The sequence below is a fragment of the Neovison vison genome, chromosome 3 (genome assembly GCF_020171115.1).
Source record: "Neovison vison isolate M4711 chromosome 3, ASM_NN_V1, whole genome shotgun sequence".
NCBI lineage: Eukaryota > Metazoa > Chordata > Mammalia > Carnivora > Mustelidae > Neogale > Neogale vison.
In genome coordinates this window covers 173065384-173089585 of record NC_058093.1, presented here as the reverse complement: position 1 = coordinate 173089585, position 24202 = coordinate 173065384, and the positions used below count along the sequence as shown (strand labels likewise).

The 24202-nt window shown below is 38.0% G+C and overlaps 1 protein-coding gene across 3 annotated transcripts in view; it reads right to left on the bottom strand.

The window, feature by feature from the left end:
- The window catches only part of ROCK1 (Rho associated coiled-coil containing protein kinase 1), a 148354-nt gene extending 136299 nt beyond the window's left edge, over positions 1-12055 (bottom strand). For all 3 annotated transcript variants that reach the window (XM_044243307.1, XM_044243308.1, XM_044243309.1), the window contains exon 1: positions 11106-12055. In XM_044243307.1, the coding sequence (XP_044099242.1) occupies positions 11106-11198 (93 nt within the window). In that variant the 5' untranslated portion in view covers positions 11199-12055. The remainder of the gene's footprint in view (positions 1-11105) is intronic.
- Positions 12056-24202: the final 12147 nt, after the last annotated feature.

Sequence of the window (24202 nt, the reverse complement as noted above, 5' to 3'; positions counted from 1 at the left end):
AATTATAATTCATTTCGTTAAATAAATAATTTATTCTAAAACTATCCAAGAAAACCTACATGAGGTTAATAACTTCTTCCTCCTTCTACTAGGAAGATAGTAGAAGCTTTGTGGGATGCACCTAAATATGGGTATACCAAAAGAGCCAATTAGCAACCTGGAGTGGCAAGACACCCACCTACAGACAAAAAAGCTTTGGGGTCAGTCCAGATGAGCACAGGGCATGAGATCAAAAGGAACCAAGGGGAAGCCATTTATCATCAGCTTACGGTATTGTTTTTGTGAGATTTCAAACTCTGTTTTACAGATCATCACATTTAATGCTCATCACTACCTTATTAATTATTTTTAACTCCATTTTATAGTTTGAAGAAAGAGTTGTAAAAGTTTAAGTGATTTATCCAAGGTCAAAGAAAAGAAGAAAGGAAGAAGGAAGAAAGAAGAAGGGGTGGAATAATGAACATGTCTTACTGCTTGCCGTGTCCCACTGCCCTTGTTTTCCCGGAAACTGCCTCCCCATTCTCATAGTTCTCAAGGGATCCTGCCCTCTTGATTACAAGTGATTAAGGATGGGCCCTTGACCCAAGCTAAACCAATGACTCTTTTGCACCAGAGCTCCCTGAATTTGAGACTCAAAGACTTGAAAATCAGTGGCTGAAGCTGAAGCTATTAGATACAAAAGCTCCCCTGCTCTGAGCAGCCATATTTTCCACAAGTGACTAAAACCAGTCTACAATAAGAGAGAGTAACACAAATATATCAAAAACTAATGATGTACTATATGGTGACTAACATAACATAATAAAAGAAAGAATAGAAAGAATAAGAAAATAAAGGGAGAGAGCCTTGTTTGCACTGGAGGCCCAAGCTCTAGTTCTTACTGAAGTTCAACTGAATCTGAGATCAGGTTTCCCTGAATCGATAAATTCTTTTTGCCTAGGAAAATTCAAGTTGAGTTCTATCATGTATAACTGTGAAGAATCCGAACTAATTTGGAGAAAAAGAACAGGGGTATAGGGTGAGGTGATAATCATTCAGAACAACTGACAAGTATTTTTGAACAATAGAGTCCAAAACTGTAATAAGCCCTCAAGGAATTCTCATTAGAGAGGTAAGAACAACACTCAAGACAGACTCATACCAAATAGCAGTGATAAGTTCTGAACTACAGAAGACAATTACAAATATTATAGGAGTTCAAAAAAGTCAATAAAAGTGTAACACAGTTGTGACTTAATATACAGATGAGGAACGCCTGGGTGGCTCAGTTGGTTAGATGACTGCCTTTGGCTCAGGTCATGATCCTGGAGTCCCAGGATCGAGACCCGCATCGGGCTCCCAGCTCCACGGGGAGTCTGTTTCTCCCACTGACCTTCTCCTCGCTCATGCTCTCTCTCTCAAATAAATAAATAAAATCTTAAAAAAAAAAAAAAAAGAATATACAGATGAAAAAGGAAATTGGTGAGGCAAATACAGAAGAAAACTCAGAAAGAGAGAGAGGAAAAAAAAAAAAAATAAGGCCTGGAACTGTGAGAGCAAAGTTAAGGAAAAGCAGGCAACATGAAGTAGAAACTGAAAAAACCACCTGGACCAGTCTACCTTGGAGAGTAACAGGAAGTAAGGCTAAGTAAATAGGGAAGGTAAGACCACATGACAAAAAGCACTAGAGTTAAGAAAAGAAACACACAGTATGGATTATATTGGCAAACTGCTAGGATGTCCCACTAATTCAAGAATGTTGGGTTAAAAATTTGGACTTGGGTAGGGCAGCAATAACAGAAAACAAAGAAAAGAGTTTAAAAACATATTTCAAAAGAAGAATCCCATTCTACTCTTTTCCCAAGTTTTTAAGCAGTATTGCTAAATACAGAGGAACCTTCATCAAATCTGTAATATAAAGGTAAAGAAAATAGTAACTATCACTATCTGGATGAAACTTTAGCACCTGCATATAAATTATTTCATTTATCCTCATAATTAAAACCTATGAAGTAAATATTATCATGATTCTCATTTGGCAGATTAAATATATTCAGGGCCAAAGAAGTTAGATAACTTGCCCAAGATCACGCAACTAAATAAAAAGTTGGCCTATGGTGTGGGGAGGTGGATAATAACACACTTGGTCAGCACAAAAGTCCTTTTTCCCAGGACAAATTACAAAGATATATAATGATGACAATGAGGATGATAATGATAGCTAACATCCACTAAATGCTGGGAACTATGCAAAGCACGTTACATGCATTATCGCAGTTAATACTCCTAACAGCCCTGTAAAAGTCTATGATTAATCTTATTTGAGGATGATGTGTTTGAGTCTTAAAAAAACAAAACAAAACAAAACTAAGAACTTTACCCAATAATCACTAAGTTGTACACCTGAAACTAATGTAACATTGTGCGTCAACTGTGCTCAAATTAAAAAAAAAGAAAAAAAAAAAAGCCACCAGGCTTATAAATAGCTGACCTGGGTAAGGTTCAAAATCAGACAGTCCTACTCCACAGCATGTTCGTAACCACTATACTATACTGCCCCTATGATTACAGATTACTAGAAATAAGCAAAGGAAATAAAATTAGGCTGATATGAGTAAACACTTTTAGAGTGGATGATAAAAATCAGAGAAACATTTTCTTTGTACTACTGCTGAAGTGGTAAAATTTAAGCAATTAATGACAGAATAGGTGATGTATAACTAAAACAGAATTTCTTGGTAAGGTTGGAAATGTAAATTTGTATCCAAAGACAAATTAATCTGAAGATGGTTTCAATTAGTGAACTTTGTATTATATTTCTAAAGAAAACCAAAGTTCAGAAAGTGGATATTATCTGTATAAGGCCATATAATTTTTCAATTTACAATTTACAGGGTCAATCAGATGAGTATATGCAAGGCTTCAGATCCCCCAACCCCATTCCAATCAGCTCAGTTTTTCTTTAACTATATCATACCCACGTTCTTAGAAATCAAAAGTGTAATCTCTGAGTGTTGTTAGAACTAAGATTTTTCATGCAAAAGAAATATAAACTCAAAGTGATGATAAACTGAAATTGGAATTATCAGTGTATTTCTTCTTCCCAAAAATAAAAACTCATTGTTCTATTCATTAAACAAGAACAAGAAGGAATTTCAACTCAGCAACAACGAATATCCCTAGAATTCATATTGTGGTCTCAGACAATCATTCCCCACTAAAAGGAAAGGAATGGCTGGCTTCCAATGGGGCAAGAAATGTACAAGATGAGCCTGGGCATCTTTTATTAAAAAACAACAACAACAACACACCCAAAACAAACAAACAAAAAAACAAGGAAGCTCTATCAAAGATTATTACAGTCATATACAAATTAGATGGGATTGTACTGATTTCCTTAAATATTGTCTATATCTTTGTAAATAGTCCCTTCCTTAAAGTTCTCTCAAATACCTGTTTGTGCCACATCTATTACACTAAGGCTCCAAATTACCTTACTTGGAGAAGTGGCAGTAAAGGAGAAAAACTGAAACATTCATCCTCTATTTTATAAATTGTATTTCATGGTAAGCAAACAGCCCTACAGACTAAGTGAAAGTTCTTAAATTCTTAAGTTCTCTTAATAGAAGAATTACAGTTAATAAATGTAAAAGGAATGATAGAATTAGAAAGTCATTATTTTGCTATCCCTAATGAAATGATTGATTCAATGAAGATTATAAGTGGATGGATGAAAGGATGAAGAAGGATTTTACAAAGCAAATGATTACAGGCAATTACCACCCAAAGGCACTGATCAACCTTAACATCACTGAGGGTGGGCTAGCCAGGTATTATAGGCTTCCTGACATGAGGTAAGAAAACATAATCTATGACTAAAAATGTGAAGCAATTAAATCAAGCTTTTAGATCTTACTACCAATTATAAGAAATATGGAAGATACAGGAGTAAATTAAATGACTTCACCAGGAAATAACAACAACAAAAATCCAGGATGTGACATACTGTATAGTACCAACAACCTAGTTTTTTCAACAAGACAATGTAAGGGCAGATAAGATACAGGGAGAAGACTGCACTATACTAAAAAGAGACTTAAAAGAGACCTCACAAACAAAAGGAAGATGTAGACTTTGGATCCAGATTTTTAAAAAGCAACTTTAATTTTGTTAGACGTGACAACGGCCATGGTGATAATGAAGAAAATGTTTTCTGTTCTTTTTTAGAGATACTTACTGATGTATGTAGGGGTGAAATGATAATATCTGTAATTTACTTTAAAATATTTTGGTAAAAAAAGGGTGATAAATGAAGCAAGTTTAATAAAATTTTGAAAATTTCAGAATCTAGGTAATGGGAGTTCATGATACTATTTTCCCTACTTCTATGTATGTATTAATTTTTTCATTTACAAAATTATCAAACTAAACAAAAATATTCTTTCCTATAGTTTTCAAACTTGAGTATGTCTAAGAATCCACAACTCATCCCAAAGAATCCTAGGACTCATCCCAAAAAATTCTGATTTTGTTTGTCTGGGCATGGGTCCAGATTCCATTTTTAACAAGTCCTCAAGTGAATCTGATACAGAGAATCTACAGACACATAGCTGAAAATTATACACTTAGACTACTTTACCACAAGTCTTTAAATATATCCCAAAGCTTAAAGGAAAGGCATGATCATATCTTACCTCCCCTGTAAACCTTACCCCACTCCTGTCTGCTCAAAATTTACCCTTTTCCTGAGACTACCAATTCTACAAAACCAAGACCCATGTTTGTTTGTACTCACATAGTGTCCCTAGGGCCTATCAGAGTGCCCAGTACCCAATACACACCAGATAAACATTTGATGAAGGAATGAATGAATGAATGAATGAATGAATAACAGCAAAGAGAAAAAGGAAGAGTTAAATGAGGTCTACTATTTCAAAATTAGTTCCTCTGAGATAAACTTTCAATTCCTTTCCGAAAGTCAATACAGGAGTATGGAATAAAGTCTATAAAGTATGGGAATAAAACAGTAAAATAAAAATAAATGAGGAATAAAGAGGCAGCACAGGTTAGCATACCTTTTAAAAGAAGACACAAGTTTAAGACATCCTCTCACCCTCTGAGATATCAACTTTGGATGTTCAAATTTGAACATCTATGTCTCACTGTTTAGAAATTGCAATGAAAATGTACTCCTAAATTTCAGAATCTCCAACAGGCAGGCCAGGTGTATTAGAGAAGTAAACTACGTGTATACACTGTAATGGATATGCAAATAAGTAACTCAATTACTACCTTCTCTGTTGAAAAAGTGTTATGGACACAAGTCACAAATGCAAAAATAAAAAAGTGCCAAATATAACAATTAACAATTAGTTTAAGATGATCTTGCAAGGCTATACAGAACTAGTTCTAAAAATAGTGATTACCAAAGATCATTCCTATTTTTATATTTCTACCCCAACACCATTTAACTTTTAAATTCTATTAAGTAATGAATCAATGGCACAACTTCTTAAGTTTTTACAGAAGTATAATAAACAAAGACTCACAGAATTTTTAGAGACACAATGGACATCAGCAACTATATGGCCCAACCCTTCATTCTACAAAGGGGGAAACTGAAGCCCTCTCTTGGTGACAGAGAGAAATTAACAGTAAAACAAGCTTATGCCAATGCTCTCAATTTTCAATCCAGAAGTTTTTTTGTTGTCTTTTTTTTTTTAGTATACCATGCAAATGGCATACTTCAAAAAATATTTTCCATTGTGAAATGCACCACCATTTACCTTGTGCACACAAGTGTGGCACCCATCAGCTATGCCCTGTACTTAAACTAAATGGATGTACCTCTTTTTTAGTGAGGATGGGAATGGGGAAGTAGAGCCAACTGACTACTTCAGCAACAGAACTCCATATGTACATCTTCTGACATGTGGAGTTTTAAGCCATATATGAAAACAGAATCTCATTTTTACCGTATGTACACAGAGCAAAACTTACAATTATAAAACTAAACTGCAAAGTTGTGCAAAAACTAATCTAAAATTGAGAATTTACTCTTTGTTCATTACAAATTTTTTTATGTGGTTCCTTCTTCTGAATTAAAAACATTTCTGACTCAAGAGATTAATGAATGGTCCAATTCATGTCTCAGCTGTTACTCTGAGCCACCTCTCTATACACCCACAGGATACTTGTAGTGCAAGAGGGCCTATTTACAGAATGCATACTGAAAAGTACAAAAGATACACAAAGAAAGAGGACAAGATAACAACTAAATATCTGCAAACCAGCTCCCAACTGCCTCTCTTATAAACCCCTGGCACAAAGTATGTATGTTATAAATCATGACTTTAATAGTCTCCAAAAGTCCCTCCCCATTCTACTCAATCCCAACTAAATGTCTCCATTTTTAGTTACAACTGGTTTGGACAGTTCAGTAAAATACAGCTGGATTATTAATTTATGGGCATGGCTTGAGGTGCCAGTATTATTCTGCACTCATAGAAGAAAATAAATATCAACTTCCAACCTAAACAGTGACTAGCATAAATAGGAATACTATAAATATGACAAAGACAGTAATTACCAATTAACAAATGCTTACTAAATGCCATAAGCTGTGATAACTGCTTTGTCTATATTATTTTATCCTTCAACAATCTAGTAGTATTATTCCCTCACTTTCCTTAAGAGGAAATAAACTCCTGACAGGTTAAAGTAACTCATCTAAAGTCATCTAGCAAGTACATGGCAGAGACTACATTTGAATCCAAGTTTAAAGCCTACACAAAGATTCACTGAATGAATGAATGAATGAATGAAATAATTTGTTTAAAAAAATTCTTGCAACATACTGATACCCAAATTAACCAGGTATGCAATTGGTACTGGTTAACACCCATTAACTCATAAATTATGAACACTGGCAGGCATACAGCTTTAGGTTCAAAGATTTAATGACCTCGGGTCTTTTCATTTCACTAATATAACCCCAAATGTGATCAATTTAACTAGTATGATACACAGAGGGATTAAACAGCAATAATCTAGTATCAGGAATGCTAGCCAAAATCAGTTGAAATAATCCAACATGTAGCAAAGACTTGTTAAAGTTCACAACAAAAATTCCAGGTGAGTGACAGGTAGAGTAGCGGTATTAATGATAAGGAAGTATATGGAAGAAAGCTCTTTTAGTATATGAGAAATTTAAGTGGTAACATGATATCCGAGGACAGCAGCCTGGTGGGCAGTCAGATACTAGGATTTTTTTAATCAGATATTCAGGATTTTTTTGTTTAAAGATTTTATTTATTTGTCAGAGACACAGAGAAAGAAAATAAGCAGGGTGAGAGGCAGGCAGGCATATAAATTACATGAGAAAAGATTGGACAGCCACTTACCAGGGCTTCTTCCAGCTACATTACTTTATAACTACTAATACTTAACATTAGGATCTCAACCGCTCACCAAGGAGCCCACTTGAGATTTTCTCTCTTTCTCTTTCTGCCCCTCCCCCTGTTCACACACTCTCCTCTCTCCCTCAAAAAATAAGGAAAATAAAAATTTTTTTAAAAAGGGAGAGAGGGGGCGCCTAGGTGGCTCAGTGGGTTAAAGCCTCTGCCTTTGGCTCAGGTCATGATCCCAGGATCCTGGGATCGAGTCCCGCATCGGGCTCTCTGCTCAGCGGGGAGCCTGCTTCCTCCTGTCTCTCTGCCTGCCTCTCTGCCTACTTCTGATCTCTGTCTGTCAAATAAATAAATAAAATCTTAAAAAATAAATAAATAAATAAATAAAAATTTAAAAGGGGGAGAGATCCTCCAGCAGACTCTTCTGAAACCAAGTTTTGGGAACTTTCATTTGAAGAGTGGATGTACTCAAGTGAAGAACAAACAATTTCTTGATATCACACACATACACACACACACACACACACACACACGACCCTAGAAATTGAATGCTGCACATAGCACGTTAATACATACTCAATAAGTATCAATTAAATAAATCAACAATGGCCAAAATAATAAAGAAAGGCAACCAACTTAAAAGTGGTATCATCCCTACAAAAGATGTCCAAAGTCCAGATAGGAAAGAGTAAAAACAGACTCACTAAGAAAAGGAAAAGGTATCTGATAGGTCATTCTGAATGGTAGGATGAATGAATACTTAATGACAAACAAAATACCATGCAAAGAAAAATCAGGCTAGACACTATAAAACTGAGAAAAGGATTTGTCTCCAAAGAAAAAATTCAATCTCTATCAAGTCCAGATTAATAGAGTAACAAAATTTCAACACGTATCAATAAACAGTTATGGAACCAAACAGAAAAGAGAATCAAGATTGTAAGACTACAAGGGGCCGGGGTGGGGGGGGCGGCGGGGAATCTGTCTTTTGACTATTTTTCCAAATGTTCTTTCACAAGTCTTAGGTTCCAAGATACCTGGCTGTCCTAACTCTGAAAAGGCCCTGACTGCCGACTTTCTTGACTCTTCCTCTTTGTTCAACTTCCATCTTTAACCGTTTATCGTCATATTAACTTCAACTTGCACCTCTGTGCAAATGATTTCCAAATTGTTATCTTTAATTATGAGCTCAGTTTCCTATCTCCAATAGCCTACAGGTCATTTCCCTGTGGCTGTCCCACCACTATCCTTTGAAACACAACCTGAAATCAAACTGTTGCCTTTTCTTCCCTAGAGATTTCCAAACCTGACACTTCTTGTTTTTAACAGTCTCCCTATAACCTAGCCTCAAAGTTTTTTTAGCATCATCTAACTGTTTTCTCTCACTTTGGTTCCCTCTTCTCCCCAACCCAAAAAATCAAGTTCTACCAATTCTTCCTTTCCTATTTTAATGCCCCAATTTGGGACTTCAATAATTTCTGTGCTATTAATTTGTTAAAAAGTCCCCAATCTTAACTCTATCTCTGATCTCTTTTTACACACTCCATCCTGCATACAACTACCAGATTCATCTTCATTCATCCTGGCACAGTCTTGTTTACAAATATTTAATAGCCACAACATAATGAAGAAAACCTAAACTCCTACAGCCCAGCAATCAAATCCTCCACATTCTAGCCCTAGTCTATGTGTCCAATCTCATTCCTTAACCATGTCACAGCCAATCACATCCTCTATTCATGCTATCCTCTACCCACCCTCTGAATGCCCTCTCTATAGATCCTATCCACTATCATAAAGCATACTCTGGCCCTCACAACACACTCTTCCTTTCAATAACCAAGAGCATGTATCATCTACACCAATTATTTGAATTCCGTCACACAATTTTTTCAGTCTGCAAGGTGTTCTGCTCTATTTCTGTGTATAAAATGCGAGGTTAAGTCTTGTTTTCCTAGACAGACCGGACTTTCAAGAATCCATGCCTTATATTTCTTCATATCTTCCACATTTCAACAAATCTCTGAGGTTCCCACCAATGAAACTAAGGCAAGAGGCTATCCAACAACTTAAAAAAGAAAAACCAAAAAACCCCTCCCTATACCACTATTTCATGGAATGAGGAGATCAAAAAGCAAAACAGAATCAAACATACATGGAAACTGGATAAATATTAAAAGAATTGGGAGTCTTGAAACAAATTCTTAGTAGAAAGATGTGTTCTAATTCCTTCCACTTCTCTCATTCAATAAGATACTGTATTAAGCATCCACCATCCTGTTTCTCAGTATGAAAAGCATGCATAATGCAGGTGAGACATTTCAAATACATAACCCACAAGACTCTCCTTTCACCATCAAGGATGCTAAAAGTAATTCTGAAAGCGTTGGAAAGAAATTTTCTGGTAAAAGAGTACACATTTAAAAACATACAGATTGGGGTGCCTGGGTGGCTCAGTGGATTAAGCCGCTGCCTTCGGCTCAGGTCATGATCTCAGGGTCCTGGGATCGAGCCCTGCATCGAGCTCTCTGCTCAGCAGGGAGCCTGCTTCCTCCTCTCTCTCTCTCTCTGCCTGCCTCTCTGCCTACTTGTGATCTCTCTCTGTCAAATAAATAAATAAATAAATCTTAAAAAAAAATATACACAGATATTTACAGTAACTAAAAGGCATGTTAACTTTAAATGATTAATATTCCTGATTCAAGATAAGATTTTTAAATATGATTTCTCTTAATGGCATTGTTTTGTTCACTTAATCCCATATATTGTATATATCTAACATTAATTCTCTGAGGAGGCTGTAAATAACTATTCGTATACATGCCCCCTGTAACCTTAGAGATTATGTGGTTTCGTTTGGACAAAACAGAATTATTATACAACTTTTAGTTGTTCAGTAAAGTAAAAGGAGAAACTCGCTTACAGAGTTTGCAACTATTAGTATCAGGGAAAGTCGATAAAACCTAAAAACTGTAATTATTAACAGAGAAGTGTAATCAACTAAAGATCTTTAAGAATTTGGCCTTTCATTTCATAAAAACCTCCTCAGAATGTTTTAAAAATGATAATGGTAAGCCCACCAGCACCAAAAAGGGCAGTTACGATAAAATATCTGTGCGCTACTCTTGTAATCAACTATACTGTAAAGAGTTAATAATGTGGTGACCTACGAGTTATCTTAGGTCTTTACACTTAACAGTCCAGCAAAAAGTTCCTCCACTACTCAAATCACCTATGACATTTTGGCTTAAAAATCACTTCCTCAATATCGATTCTCCATTATCACTGCCAAGTCTAAAAACTAAACCCTCAGGAGCTAAATCGCTCTAGGTGGAAAGTAGTCTTTCCAGTATTACTGTCAAACCGATCAAAAAGATTAATACTACTAAGACCGTCATTCAACAAACTATACATGCAGAAATAACTGACGTGGTAACTTTTTACGTGATGCCTGCAACAGAAGTTTATAAATATCTTTTGTAGAGTAATGAACTGAGTCAGAGCTAAAAGTTCAGAAAGTAGTTAGTACAGAGCCAGTCCAAAGATAAATAAGGCCACGGCATGAGACTGAACAGCGGACTGCTCTGGAAAACCAGCAGATTCTGGTGTTTTCCAAGATTATGCACACCTGAAACTTTCTTTTGCAAATAACTAGACTGAAAGCAAGAGGACGGCATATACAGAACCCCAGACAAGAAAAAGACAACTGCTACTCACCAGCAAACAATCCGAATTCACTTCCGATTTGGGATCCCGCAGCAGGTTGTCGATTTTTTCAAATCGAGTCTCAAAACTGTCCCCAGTCGACATGTTGCTGCTACTGTGACAATACCCTCGCACCAGCACCAGCAGCGGAAAGCAATTTCAACCAACTTCCTCCGGCGGTGGGTTCGCGGCCGCGGGGCGGTGAAGCCGGAACCTCAGGGTCACCAGGTGCGCCCGGTTCCCCCTCCTCCCCCTCACTGAGGGGATCTCCGCTCTCCAGACCCCCGGCCGGGGGCAACAGCGACCCACAGCCGCTCCGGCGCCCAAAGTCGCATCCCACCCGGTAGCCCCTCACGACAGCCGAAAGCGCCGTCGCCACCAGCCTCGTTGCTCCGGCGAGGTGCTTCAGCCTAGCGGGCCCCAGCCGCCTTCGCCTTGGAGGGTTCCCCGTCCCGAGATGGGCAAGAGGTGGGAGAGAAAGAGAAGCAGGGTGGAGACTGCTCCGGGCAGCAGGGGAGGGAGAAGAGGAAAGGCGAAAGCGAAGGGCGGGTGCGGAGCTGTGCCAGCTGCCGCCGCCGCTTGGGCCAAGGGCCCGACCCGTTCCGCTCAGAGGCGCTATAGGCGGTCTAGCCCCGCATCCCCGGCTTTCCTTGGCGCGACCCGACGCACCAATCCGACTCTGCCAAGAGCTGGTCCCCGCGGGATAGGCTCACTCTCCCATTTTGTCCCGTCGCTACTAGGGCTGCTGCCGCGCCGTTCTGCGGGGCAGGGCGAGGTCGGTGCCCGATGGAAACTTAGTAAAGACTGGAGAGCTGGCGGTGAGGAAGACGAGAGTCGGGTTCCGGCGGCGGTTGATCGGGGAGCTTCTGAGAAGGGCTGCGTCCCCTGCCCGGGAGAGGGCGAGTCGCGGCGGCGAAAGCCTGGGGGGGTGGGGCGATAGGGGCCGTGAGGGACTAATATGTCCGCCTTCCTGTTCAAACAAACGGAGACCGCCGGCGCAGACTGCGCATGCGGGGCGCGGACGCTCGGAAGGAGTATCGGTCCCGCGCTGCGCGCGCGCGCGCGCGCACACACAAGCCGTCGCCTCCGCAGGGCCGGGCTGGGCCGGGACTGGCCGGGACGGGCGGGGCGGAAGGCGGTGCACGCACGGGGCCTAGCGGTCCAACGCCGAAGGCTGGTAGCTGGGTGGAGCCGACAGGGTGCGGCGGGCGGCACCGCCCTCGCCCCAGCAGGCTGCGGGGAGCGAAGTAGAGCTCCGGAGACGGAGAGGAGGTCGGGGTAGGTTTGGCGAGGGGGTGACGAGTAGAGGCGCGGGGCTGTGCCTCTGGTCGCATCCTAAGCAGCTGCCTCAGCTCTGCTTCCTCTAGGCTGCAGCCGTCTGGAGCTTTCTGACGAGAAAGGAGTGCTTGATATTATTTTGCTAATAGATTCTTTTCTAGGCAAGATGTCTTTTCGCCGGCAGGCAGCAGCATTTTAGCACCAACGGAGTTTGTTTTTCGGTAGTACTTCATCGTCGGCCCCCCGGGAACACCAGTGTTTAAACGGTCTGCGATTCCATGGGAAAATTACGAAGCAGTGCAGTACTGAACCCTCCTAAGCCGAGCGTGTGTATCAGGGGAGCACTAAAATACTGACTCCGGAAGATGTAGTCCATAGAAGTCAAGTTCAGTTTGTTTAAAAAAAGAAAAGAAAAGAAAAGAACCTCATTAAAAAATCAATATTTTTAAGTTACTCATACGAGTTCTTCCACACCATTTATCACTCCAGTTGTAGTTCTCTTTGATGTGTGATCCTGCCTGTTTCAATTTCAACAAAAAGCTCAGTGCAACTTAAAATTGTGATTTGAACAGAACCAATATAGAATATGAAAATTATGGGCATTTCCTCTTAAGTCAATTGCTTCATTGACTGTGGTGTGAGGGTTGAAAGACTTGTTGTTACTCAATCTGCTGATAATCTTTACTGCTGTCCGCGGGAAATCTACCTTAGTTTGGCTCATAGGTCAAATTAAAGATTGCTAGAAATAGAAAGCAGGGAGGGAGTCCGAGTGGCTCAGTCAGTTAGGCGTCTGCTTCGGCTGGGGTCATGATCGCAGAGTCCAGGAATCGAGCCCATGTATGTCAGGAAGCCTGCCCTCTGCCTGCTGCTCTGCCTGCTTGGCTTTCTAGCTCTCCATCAAATTAATAAAATCTTTTTTAAAAAAGAAAAAAAAAATAGAAAACACGAATATGTTTCCCCACACTGGAAAATGCTACAGATGAACCAGTTTTCTTCCTATGTAAAAAAACATTGCATGGCCTCTGAACAGTCCACTAACTTCATGGTGTGAGTCAGAAGTTAGGAAAATGTTTTATTGTTTGAAAAATGACTTTTCTATTTTCACTTTATTATATACAAGAAATATTTAGATACAAAAACCACTGTATAAATCACAATAGGAAGTAAGTCGTCACAAAAATCATAGCAAAGCGACAACTAGACAAAATTCAGGTATTTTATTAAATGCTTTTGCAGTGACTTTTCTTGGCTCCAGTATTTAAAGCTGGTCATGTGAATTAAATTTATTTTTAAGCATAGGGCTTAAAATAAATCTGGCAGTTGCCCGAAAGTAAATTTCCTAAACTCTGCTTGTCCTTTTTTATTACCATTTTTAGGTATTCTTTGGAATTTTGTTGTTTCTCAGAGAACTGTGAGCATTATGTTGCTTTCCATTTAACACATACGAAAAAGTGCAGGTAGCTAAGACAATATATGAGTGACAGTGATAAATATAAGTGGATTGAAAACCAATGTGGCAAAGCTACTGGAAATATATGTGAGGCCTATGTATTTTGCTTTTTTATAAGATTAATCTGGTGATTGTAACTCCCAACTAGTTGTCTCTTACCATAAGAAAGATGGACTCCGTATCAACTTTCTTTTAAATAAAAAAGTCCTCACTGTCATAAGGTATAATCATGACATTAAAGTTCCTTTGCAACTTTTAAATTCTGTTGTCTAGTTATGGCTAATCTCTTCAACAACATTGTGGATATTTGCGATCACCCTTAAAGTATATATTAAGATTCTAAGTGCAATAGAATATACCATTAATTATACATACTGAACGTTTACCATATGCTAGGCATTACTATATGCATTTTATACATAGAATCCAATTAAAACTTCAAAAGAATTCTGCTGATACCTACATTATGGATGGGGAAACTGAAATGCAGAAAGATAAGTTACTTGTTCGAGGTCATGACAGATCCAGATTGGAATAGAGACAGTCAGACTCCAGAGTCCCCATTCTTAACAGTTGAATATGCTAATGCTATCCAATCCTGGTACAATAAGTGTATCATAACTGTATTATTTACATTAGCACAGATTTAAATGATTCTATGTAAAAGAGGGAATTATAAAATTGCAATATTCTCAGTATAATTATAGTCCATAGGGAAAGATGTGAAAATGATTTAGCAAGGTTCAGAATAAAGAGGACCTTGACAATTGTCAACAATAGTGGCTTGACTAGAGGTTTCCAAACACTGGGTCCAAGAACCAGTGATACTCCTTGGTGGAGTTTTCCTGACCTACAGCAAAATGAGAATAATTATTACATATTTTCATAAAGTAAGCAGTTCTATTTAAAACTGTTGTTCAGTCTGAAATTATTTTAACTACTTTTTTTAAAATGTACCTTTTAGAAACAAAAGTAATAGTAAATGGTATAGTTTTTAATGTTACTTGGAAATTTAAACTTACAGAGTTAGCAATTCTATGCAAATACATAGATTAAGTTAATTATATCTTAATTTTTCTGGCTTTGGGAATTCAAACATCTGGAAACATTTAGTTTAGATGAGACTCATGCTAGGACCCAATAGAGAGACTGTAGTGCTGAAAGAATTTGAATGAGGCATATTTGGGAAAGATCATGGAAAAATCAAAAAGATTTGGGTGTAGACTTGTGAATAGTGAAAGAAAATTAAGTTCAGCATTCCTTAGTTTTGGTTATTTGGTAGGAAATAGACTCAGTTTAATGTGTATGGAATTTCTTTCATAAACATTGATGTGGTAGCTAGCTTCCAAAGATGGCCCCCTTTGAACCGTGTCTCCCAGGATGCATGGCCTCCTGGAGTTCCCTCCTACACTGAATCGAGGCTGGGGCCTTGTGAGCTGTTCTAACCAATAGAATGCAGCAAAAATGGCACTGTGCCAATATCAGGCCCAACTTTGACAGTTTGCCTGGCAACCAACAATTTAGTGCTCTGGGATATCCAACTAAACTGAGGTCACCATGGTGTGAGGAAATTCACGATTATTAACCACAGGAAGGAATCACATGGAGGACAACGGAGGAGTCCAGCAGACCCTCAGAACAGAGACTCCAGACTTATGACCCAAGTCAAGCCATTCCAGCAGCCCCTAGGTATCTGAAACCCCCAGATGATGCTACATGGAACAGAAACAAGTTAATCCCTCCAAGCACACAGTAGAATCATGAAGAAATAATAAAGTGATCACTACTTTGAGCCACTAAGTTTTGGGGTAGTTTCTCAGCAATAAATGAATCCAAATACCTGGATTTCAGGGAAAGAATCATTCATAAATATGTGTATAGATAAATATATTGGTATAGATAAATATATATTTCATGCTTTTTAGTATTATCCACTACATAAGGAAGCTGCCCATAATGGAGTGTTGTAAAAGAATGACAAATTCACTGTCATTGTTTACTGTCAATTACTGTCAATGTCAAACATTTGTCAATGTTTACTATCTTCAAAAAAACCTTTATTCAAAAGAATTATAAAAGCTTTTTAAACAAATACTTCCAGATTTTAAAAAGTATTATGAAGGGCACCTGGGTGGCTCAGTGGGTTAAAGCCTCTGCGTTTGGCTTGGGTCATGGTCCCAGGGTCCTGGAATTGAGCCCCGCATTGGCCTCTCTGCTCAGCAGGGAGTTCGCTTCCCTCTCTCTCTCTCTGCCTGCCTCTCTGCTGACTTGTGATCTCTGTCAAATAAATAAATAAATCATTTTTTTAAAAAAAGATACTATGAATTTATGCTCCCATATAAACACATTTTTAGGGCACCTGAGTGGCTCACTCAGTTAAACTTTTGCCTTCGGCTCAGGTCATGATTCCAGGGTCCTAAGATGGAACCCCACATCAGTCTCCCTGCTCAGTGGGGGCTCTCTTTCTCCCTTTTCCTCTGTCCCTGCCCCCCCCCCGTACTCTCTCCCTCACTTGCTATCTCTCTCTCTCAAGAAAATAAGTAAAATCTCAAAAAATAAAGTTTAAAAAACACATTTTTACCTGTACTTTTATATTTTCTCAATTTAGTGCATAATCATGCCTATCCTGTTTAAAAATAAATACTAAAATTTCAGGTACATACTGTAAATTGCATATCAGTTGTAATTCATTACCATAAATTGCATGCAATTTCAAAAATGCATACCACAAATGTGCTAAGAATGTGATGTGGCTAAGTTCCTATAGAAACTTTAGCTAACATTTCCAAGAAAGTATGATACTTATTATATTTAACACAGCTTTCCAAAAGGGCATTAAATTTTTTTTTAATGTAGAACAGCTTCACTTGATTCTGAACAACTTTAATGAACAGACAGTTGTAAAAAATTGAGGTTCTGTTTTAAGAGCTTGGTTTTATATGATTAATATTTACCCCAATATAGTATATATGTACTTTTTTTTCGAGATCTTAGAAGTGAATCAGGAAGACTATATTCCTTTACCTGAGAGGACTCCTTATGAGATCAGCCAAGCTATTCTTTTCTTTCCACAGGACAGTCAGGCTTGGGAGTCAGTGTAGTTGGTCATTTTTAGATCCATTACAGCCTCAGTGCTGCCTAGGCATAGTTGGGAATTTCAGCTTCTATCAAGATTAAAGCAAGAAAAAGTGTAGAGCACACAGTGAGGAGAGTGCCTTAAGGGCTTCTCCTGACTCACCCTGAATGCCTTCCTCCAACATCTGTTTTTTATTTCTTAGAAGCTGCTATTCCATTCAACTGCAAAATACTTGCATTGACCCTAGAAACAGAATGGAGAAATAGAAAGAAACAGATTTCTGTAAAACAATTATTTTCTCGCTCTATGTCATTACCATCTCGGGGACCCTACAAATGTCACACAAGCCCAAGCATGCAAATTACTGACACTACAATTTTTTCCAAGGACGAGGACTGTTATGTTTATGGAACCCCTGAGATGGTGGGTACATGACCACAATTAGAGAGGGAAACCCAGATCAAGGAGACTATAACAGATATACACAGATGGTCTCATACTGTTTCCCATTTTTTGCAACAGCCTTCCATCCAATTTTTCCCTTCCTACCTAGCACCACTCCACTAAGTCCCAAGACTAAGTGTGCTTTCCGACCCACTGCTTTTTAGGTTCTTACATCTTCCTCTTTAAGGCCTTTTCATAGAAGAATTGCCTTTTTTGGCAGCAACAGGCTCATCACCCAGTATCTACTTCCCTTTTTTATTCATCACAACTTTTGTCAATCATCTCAGTCCCAAATTTAGGACTTCCATACCTGAAAACAAAAAAGTGTCTGCTTTCAACGTTGCACTGTTTTGATCTCCCTTCCATCATTCAAAGACTTCCCGAAATATAACATCTTTCCTAAAGTTTCTGTAACTTGAAGAGAGGCACTGATTCTTCATATTCACCCATCAACATATAAACATTACCCACATATACTCTATATATTCTTTCTTAATAACCATGACACTTTTTGCACTTTAGCCCCCCCCCACTTTTTTTTTCCAGACAGTGTAAATAATCTGCTAGTTGAATTTATACATTTGCTTTGTTTATGTGTTCTTGTCACTGCTGTCTTATACACTCCCTAGGGCATAGGCTAGGACTTTAAAAGCAATAATCATGTTTTTCTTTTCATTACAAAAATAGTACACACTTATTTTTAAGATTTTGGAAAATATGAAGAAGTAAAACAGAACAAAAGAGTTGAGAAATTCTGAGGAACCAATGATACTCTCTCAGTCTTTCCAGGCCAAAATGGTTCTCATCTCAGCTTCCTGTGGGTCTATTTTATTCTTCTTCCTCTGTCATTGAACTGATTCTTTCTACTTCTCCCTGTGCATAAGCCAAATATTATCAACTTCAGCATCATACACATACAGTGAATTTAAGTCCTTACAGAGGTCATGAAGTAGTTCTAGTTCCAATCCATGTTCTGTAAATTTTTACATAATTATTTTTATATAGTTAATACATGCATATGACATATAAATCCAAAAGATACAATATGATACATAATGAAAAGTAATTCTTCCTCCCACCTCTGTCCACAAGCCACTAGATCCCCCACACAAAAGGGAATGGTTGTTTGGTTTCTTGTATTCTTTCCCTAAGTACACAATCATTTGTATTTGTTACATAGACTTTTCTCTCAATGATGTTTTTTCTCCTTGTTTTGACAATGTACCTTAGAGATTGTTCTATATCAGTAACTATAAAACTGTCTCATTCGTTTTAACAGATATAGGGTAGTTCATTTTTATATGCACCATTTATTTAACCAATACCTTACTAATGGACATTTATGTTGATTCCAACCTTTTGCTATTCCAAACAATGCTGTAATGAATACTTTTATGCACAAGTCTCTTCTCACTTATTTGTTTTGATTTGTCTTGCAATTAAATGATTTCGTCATTATTTTTTTTAAAGTTCTCATAGTTCTATGGTTTTCGTTATTTTTTTCTTTTTTTAAAATTCCTACTTAGTCATGGTTTTTGCTTTCTATATTTTTCTATATAACTTTGAACTAATGTTTCCTTTTGCTTCAAAATGATTTTGATTTAGGGATAAAGATTTCTTTTTAGTCTACTAATAGTTATCCTTAAACATAAACAACGTTGAGGGGTCCCTGAGTGGCTCAGCTGGTTAAGCATCTGCATTAGGCTCAGGTAATGATCCCCGCATCGTGGGATCAAGTGCTGCATGTAGCTGCCATCAAGCCCCCCATCAAGCCCTGCATCAGACGCCTCATGTGGCTCCCCGTGTGGCAGTGAGCCTGCTTCTCCCTTTTCCTCCTCCCTTTTCCTCTTCCTCCCTTTTTCTCTCTACTGTTCGTGCACACACACTCTCTCTCAAATAAATAAATAAAATCTTTTTAAAAAACCATAAATAGGGTGCCTGGGTGGCTCAGTGGGTTAAGCCTCTGCCTTTGGCTCAAGTCGTGGTCTCAGGGGTCTGGGATCCAGCCCCAAATCGGGCTCTCTGCTCAGCAGGGAGCCTGCTTCCCCTTTCCATCTGCCTGCCTCTCTGCCTGCTTGTGATCTTCTCTCTCTCTCTCTGTGAAATAAATAAATAAATCTTAAAAAAAAAAAACCAGAAACAATGTCAAATATGCATTTTTATGATTATAAATTTTAAGAATAAAACTATAACTTTTGAGACCTTTCCATTTAGACAAGAAAGTACATTTTCTGCCCAATTTTATCTTTCCTTCTTCTTTTTTTTGCTTTTATTATTAATTATTTTTATTAACATATAATGTATTATTTGCCCCAGGGGTACAGGTCTGTGAATCGTCAGGCATACACTCCTCCTTTTTAAAAAACACTATAATCTTTTAAGTTTGACTATATTACCTTCAGGTTCATAACTAAATTACAAATTAAATTTCTTTCTGTATGTTTAATTTCTATATTTGCTTCCAGTCCTTGTAGAGAATCTGTTTTCTCACATTTTAATTTTTACTCATTTTTTGGTAGTCTAAAATAAATAATTTTAATAATTATAAATATTTTAAAATAAAGAACATTTATTATAATTATTAGAATAATTATAAATAATTTTAAAATAAAGAACACTTAGTTGAGATCTAGTATATCTCTAAGAACATCTGTTGTCCTCACACATCAATGAAAACATGGATAGGCATAGTTTTTTGGGTCCACAAATTTTTGCCCTAAAAATTCATTAAATTTCCTCCATTATCTTTTTTAGACTTACTTCTACTGAGGAAATTAAAAGACCAAACTGTGTCTTGCTGTTTTATTGGCAACATTTTCTAGCTTAGCTCTTGTAGGATTCTTTATGTAATTTATTTTTAAGACTTTATTCATTTATTTAAGGGACAGAGATCACAAGAGAGCATGAGCAGGGGAAGGGGCAGAGAGAGAAGGAGAAGAAGACTCCCTGCTGAGCAAGAAACCTGATGGCAGACAATTAACGGACTGAGCCACCCAGGCAAGCGCCCCTCTGTGTATTTCTGAAATTTAAGGACTTCATTGGAATAATCCTAGAGGTGCATCTCTTATCATTTTTTTTTCCCTAAAAAAGGGAACTCTTTAAAGGGCTTGGGTCTTTTTTCACCTCAGTAAAATTTTCATGTATATTAGTTCATTGCACATGATCTGTTTATCTCATCTTTTTTTAAGATTATTTATTTATTTGTGCTCGCTTCGGCAGCACATATACTAAAAATTGGAAGATTATTTATTTATTTGACAGATAGAGATCACAAGCAGGCAGAGAGGCAGGCAGAGAGAGAGAGAGAGAGAGGAGAAAGCAGGCTCCCCGCTGAACAGAGAGCCGGATGCATGGCTCAATCCCAGGACCCTGGCATCATGACCAGAGCTGAAGGCAGAGGCTTTAACCCACTGAGCCACCCAGGCACCCCATCTCATCATCTTCTTTTAAAGGAACATGTATTGGTAATACTTGGGCTCTCGACTTTGTCCTCATCTCTCTTTATTTCTCTTTGTCCTTTTATTTCCTACATTTTGGGAAAGCATCTCAAATTTGTATTCTGAAACACTGATTTGATTTTCTGCATCAAGACGTCTGCTCTATACTGCCCCCCCCAATGGTTTTTATTTGAGTTGCTGCACTTCTAAATTTTAGAAGGCTTTTCTAGCTTGTTTTCTTTTCACAGTCTGTTCTTGTTTCAATTTAGCCTGCTTTCTCTTTTTTAATAGCTTGTATTTCGTAGACATGGATTTGAGATATAACATATCTATTAATATGCATAAACCTTAACTGTACCACTCAATAGAGTTGTACATATAAATACACTCATGTGAACGTTGCCCCAATCAATTATAGAATACTTTCAGCACTCCCAAATATTTCCTTATTCTTCCTATCTATAAATCCCTTACCAAGCTTAATTAATATTCTGATTTCTATCACCATAAATTGGTTATATCATTATTAGATTAGGTTATATGTTTTAGAATTTCACAGAAATGGTATCATATAGTATATACTCTTTTGTGACTGACTTCTTTAGTTTTTATAGATTTTTGTGACATTTTTTATTATAGTAAAATATATATAACAAAATTTACCATTTTAACTATTTTAAGTGTACAGTAAAGTGACATTAAGTATACTTACATTATTGTTCCACCATCCATCCATCTCCAGAACTCTCCATCCTCTCAAACTGAAATTCTGTATCCATTAAATACTTACTTCTCATTCCCTCCTCCCTTCAGCCCCAGGTGACCAATGTTCTACTTTATCTCTGTGAATTTGACCATTCTAGGTACCTCATATAAATGGAATCATGTAATATCTATTCTTTTGTGTCTGGCTTATCTCTCTTAGCGTAATGTCTTCAAGCTCATTTATATTGTACCATGTGTAAGAATTTCATTCCTTTTTAAGGCTAAATCTTATCTCATTGTACATATATACTACATTTATTCATCCACTCATTTGTCAATGGACATGTAGATTATTTTTTTTAAGATTTTATTTATTTATTTGACAAACAGAGAGAGATCACAAGTAGGCAGAGAGGCAGGCAGAAAGAGAGGAGGAAGCAGGCTCCCTGCTGAGCAGAGAGTCCGATGCCATGCGGGGCTCAATCTCGAACCCTGGGATCATGACCCGAGCTGAAGGCCGAGGATTTAATCCACCAAGCCACCAAGGTGCCCCAGACATGTAGATTATTTTTTTTAACTTTCTAATGTTTCTTCCTGTTCCTATAATAAATCAGTATTAGATGAGGATAAAGGCTTCAAAAACAGATTCTTTCCCTTGTGTTTTACTGCATACAAAAATGTATTTCATACATCCCACTTTTTTCCTCCCTTTTTTTTTTTCAACTTGGAGTTGGGAGAAAAATATTTAGGCCCAGAGTTTGAAAAAAAAGATAAAGTATAGAGTTTTGCTGTTTAGTTCTTCACCATCTAACTTAGGTACTGACTGACTTGCCTCTAATATTCTGTGATTTGATATACACAGCCTTATGTCAGTTTTTATTGTTTAATAGGCATTTTTCTTGTGTAGTTCCTTTGAAATGAAATAGAATCACTTCCTGATTCTCTATTGGAAAGAGGATGTGTAACCTACAGAATGTAACTGTATTTATTCTTTAATGACACTGAGTGGTGCACGACTTTACCCCTCCCTCAGTTTTCACTACTTTTAACGTTCCTCTACCTCACCTGAAATTATTTACCTTTGAGAGGACTACATATACTAAGGTCCCATTCTTTCTATCCTAACTGATAATGTGCTGGGGATTATGGAAATTGAATTAAGAGACATTGTTGTGAAAGGAAGGGACACTCTGACTGTTCAGAAGTCTGTTTCCACACAGTGAAGGCCATGTCTGTCTACCTTTCTCATTTGTGAAGCTCTATGTTCCCAAATTATGGGTAGCAATGAGGGGAATCATGGGGGAAGTTATGATACAGAGTTCCTTCTACCTATTTTCTGGCTGTGCTTTCCTGATTCAAAAGATGCTGCATACCTGATAGATCCATTCTGTTTCTTAATTTGGCATTATTAAAAACTTAATAATAGAGGGGCACCTGGGTGGCTCAGTGGGTTAAAGCCTCTGCCTTCAGCTCAGGTCATGATCCCAGGGTCCTGGGATCGAGCCCCGCATCGGGCTCTCTGCTCAGCGGGGAGCCTGCTTCCTCCTCTCTCTCTGCCTGCCACTCTGCCTACTTGTAATCTGTCAAATAAATGAATAAAATCTTAAAAAAAAACTTAATAATAGAAATATTTCCAGGAATCTCTCTTATGACTGACTTTTATTCTTTATTTTGGAGTTTGTTGTGCATTTTCATCTTTTGGAAGGACTTAGTGAATATTTCATAGAAATTGGGAAAAGAACTATTAAGTGCCTTTATTACTCAGCTGTCATCCTAACCTTAAAGTATGGCTCCAAGATTGTTTAATTTACTTTGTATAATCTAGGTTTTATAAGATACTCAAGGGAGAGTCTCTTCCCCCACTAGCCTGATACCTTAAATGCAAATATTAAAACAATTTATTTGTGTTAAATACTTGCCATTGTCAGGAGATTCATGAAATGCAAAGATTCTCCAAAGGGGTAAAAATAGATCAGCATCATTTTGGTTTGATAACTTAAAGTCATCAAGCAAAGCTAGTTTGCTCTGGCAGTGAGGGAGTGAAGCACAAAAGCTCATGACAGCTAGTGTACTCTAGAGGACTCAGACCACCACTTTAAATTAGGGAAGCAGAAACACTTATACAGCTCTGAAACTTCTCCAGTGCCCCTGGGCAATCCCTGACAAGTCCTCAGTACCTCCTATACAGAGGATCTCCAACTAGTTTATAAGCATCAGAGAAGAGTTGGAAAGCACCATCATATATGGCCAACTGCTGATCAATCCCAGGATCTTTACTGCAAACCAGTGATTCTTTGTGTTTTACCAATGTAAATCTTGGTTCTTATGACATGTTATGACATAGTCCATTAGGAAAAACAGATGAAAGTGGACTGCTCTAGGGGCGCCTGGATGGCTCAGCTGGTTAATTGTCTTCCTTTGCTCAGGCGTGATCCTGGGGTCCTGGAATCAATCTCTCCTCCCCACCCTCTGCCAAAATCAGGCTCCCTGCTCAGGGAGCCTACTACTCCCTCTCCTCTGTCCCTCCCCCAACACGCATGTGTGTGCATGTGCTCTCTCTCTAATAAATACATAAAATCTAATAAAACAAACAAACAAACAAAAAAGAAGTGGACGATTCTAATTGAAACAGGAAGTGGTGGCAGAGAGTATACCTTCTCTGCACTACTTTTGGTCCCGAATGGGCTCCATGGAATGCCTAGAGCTCTGAATAGCATAA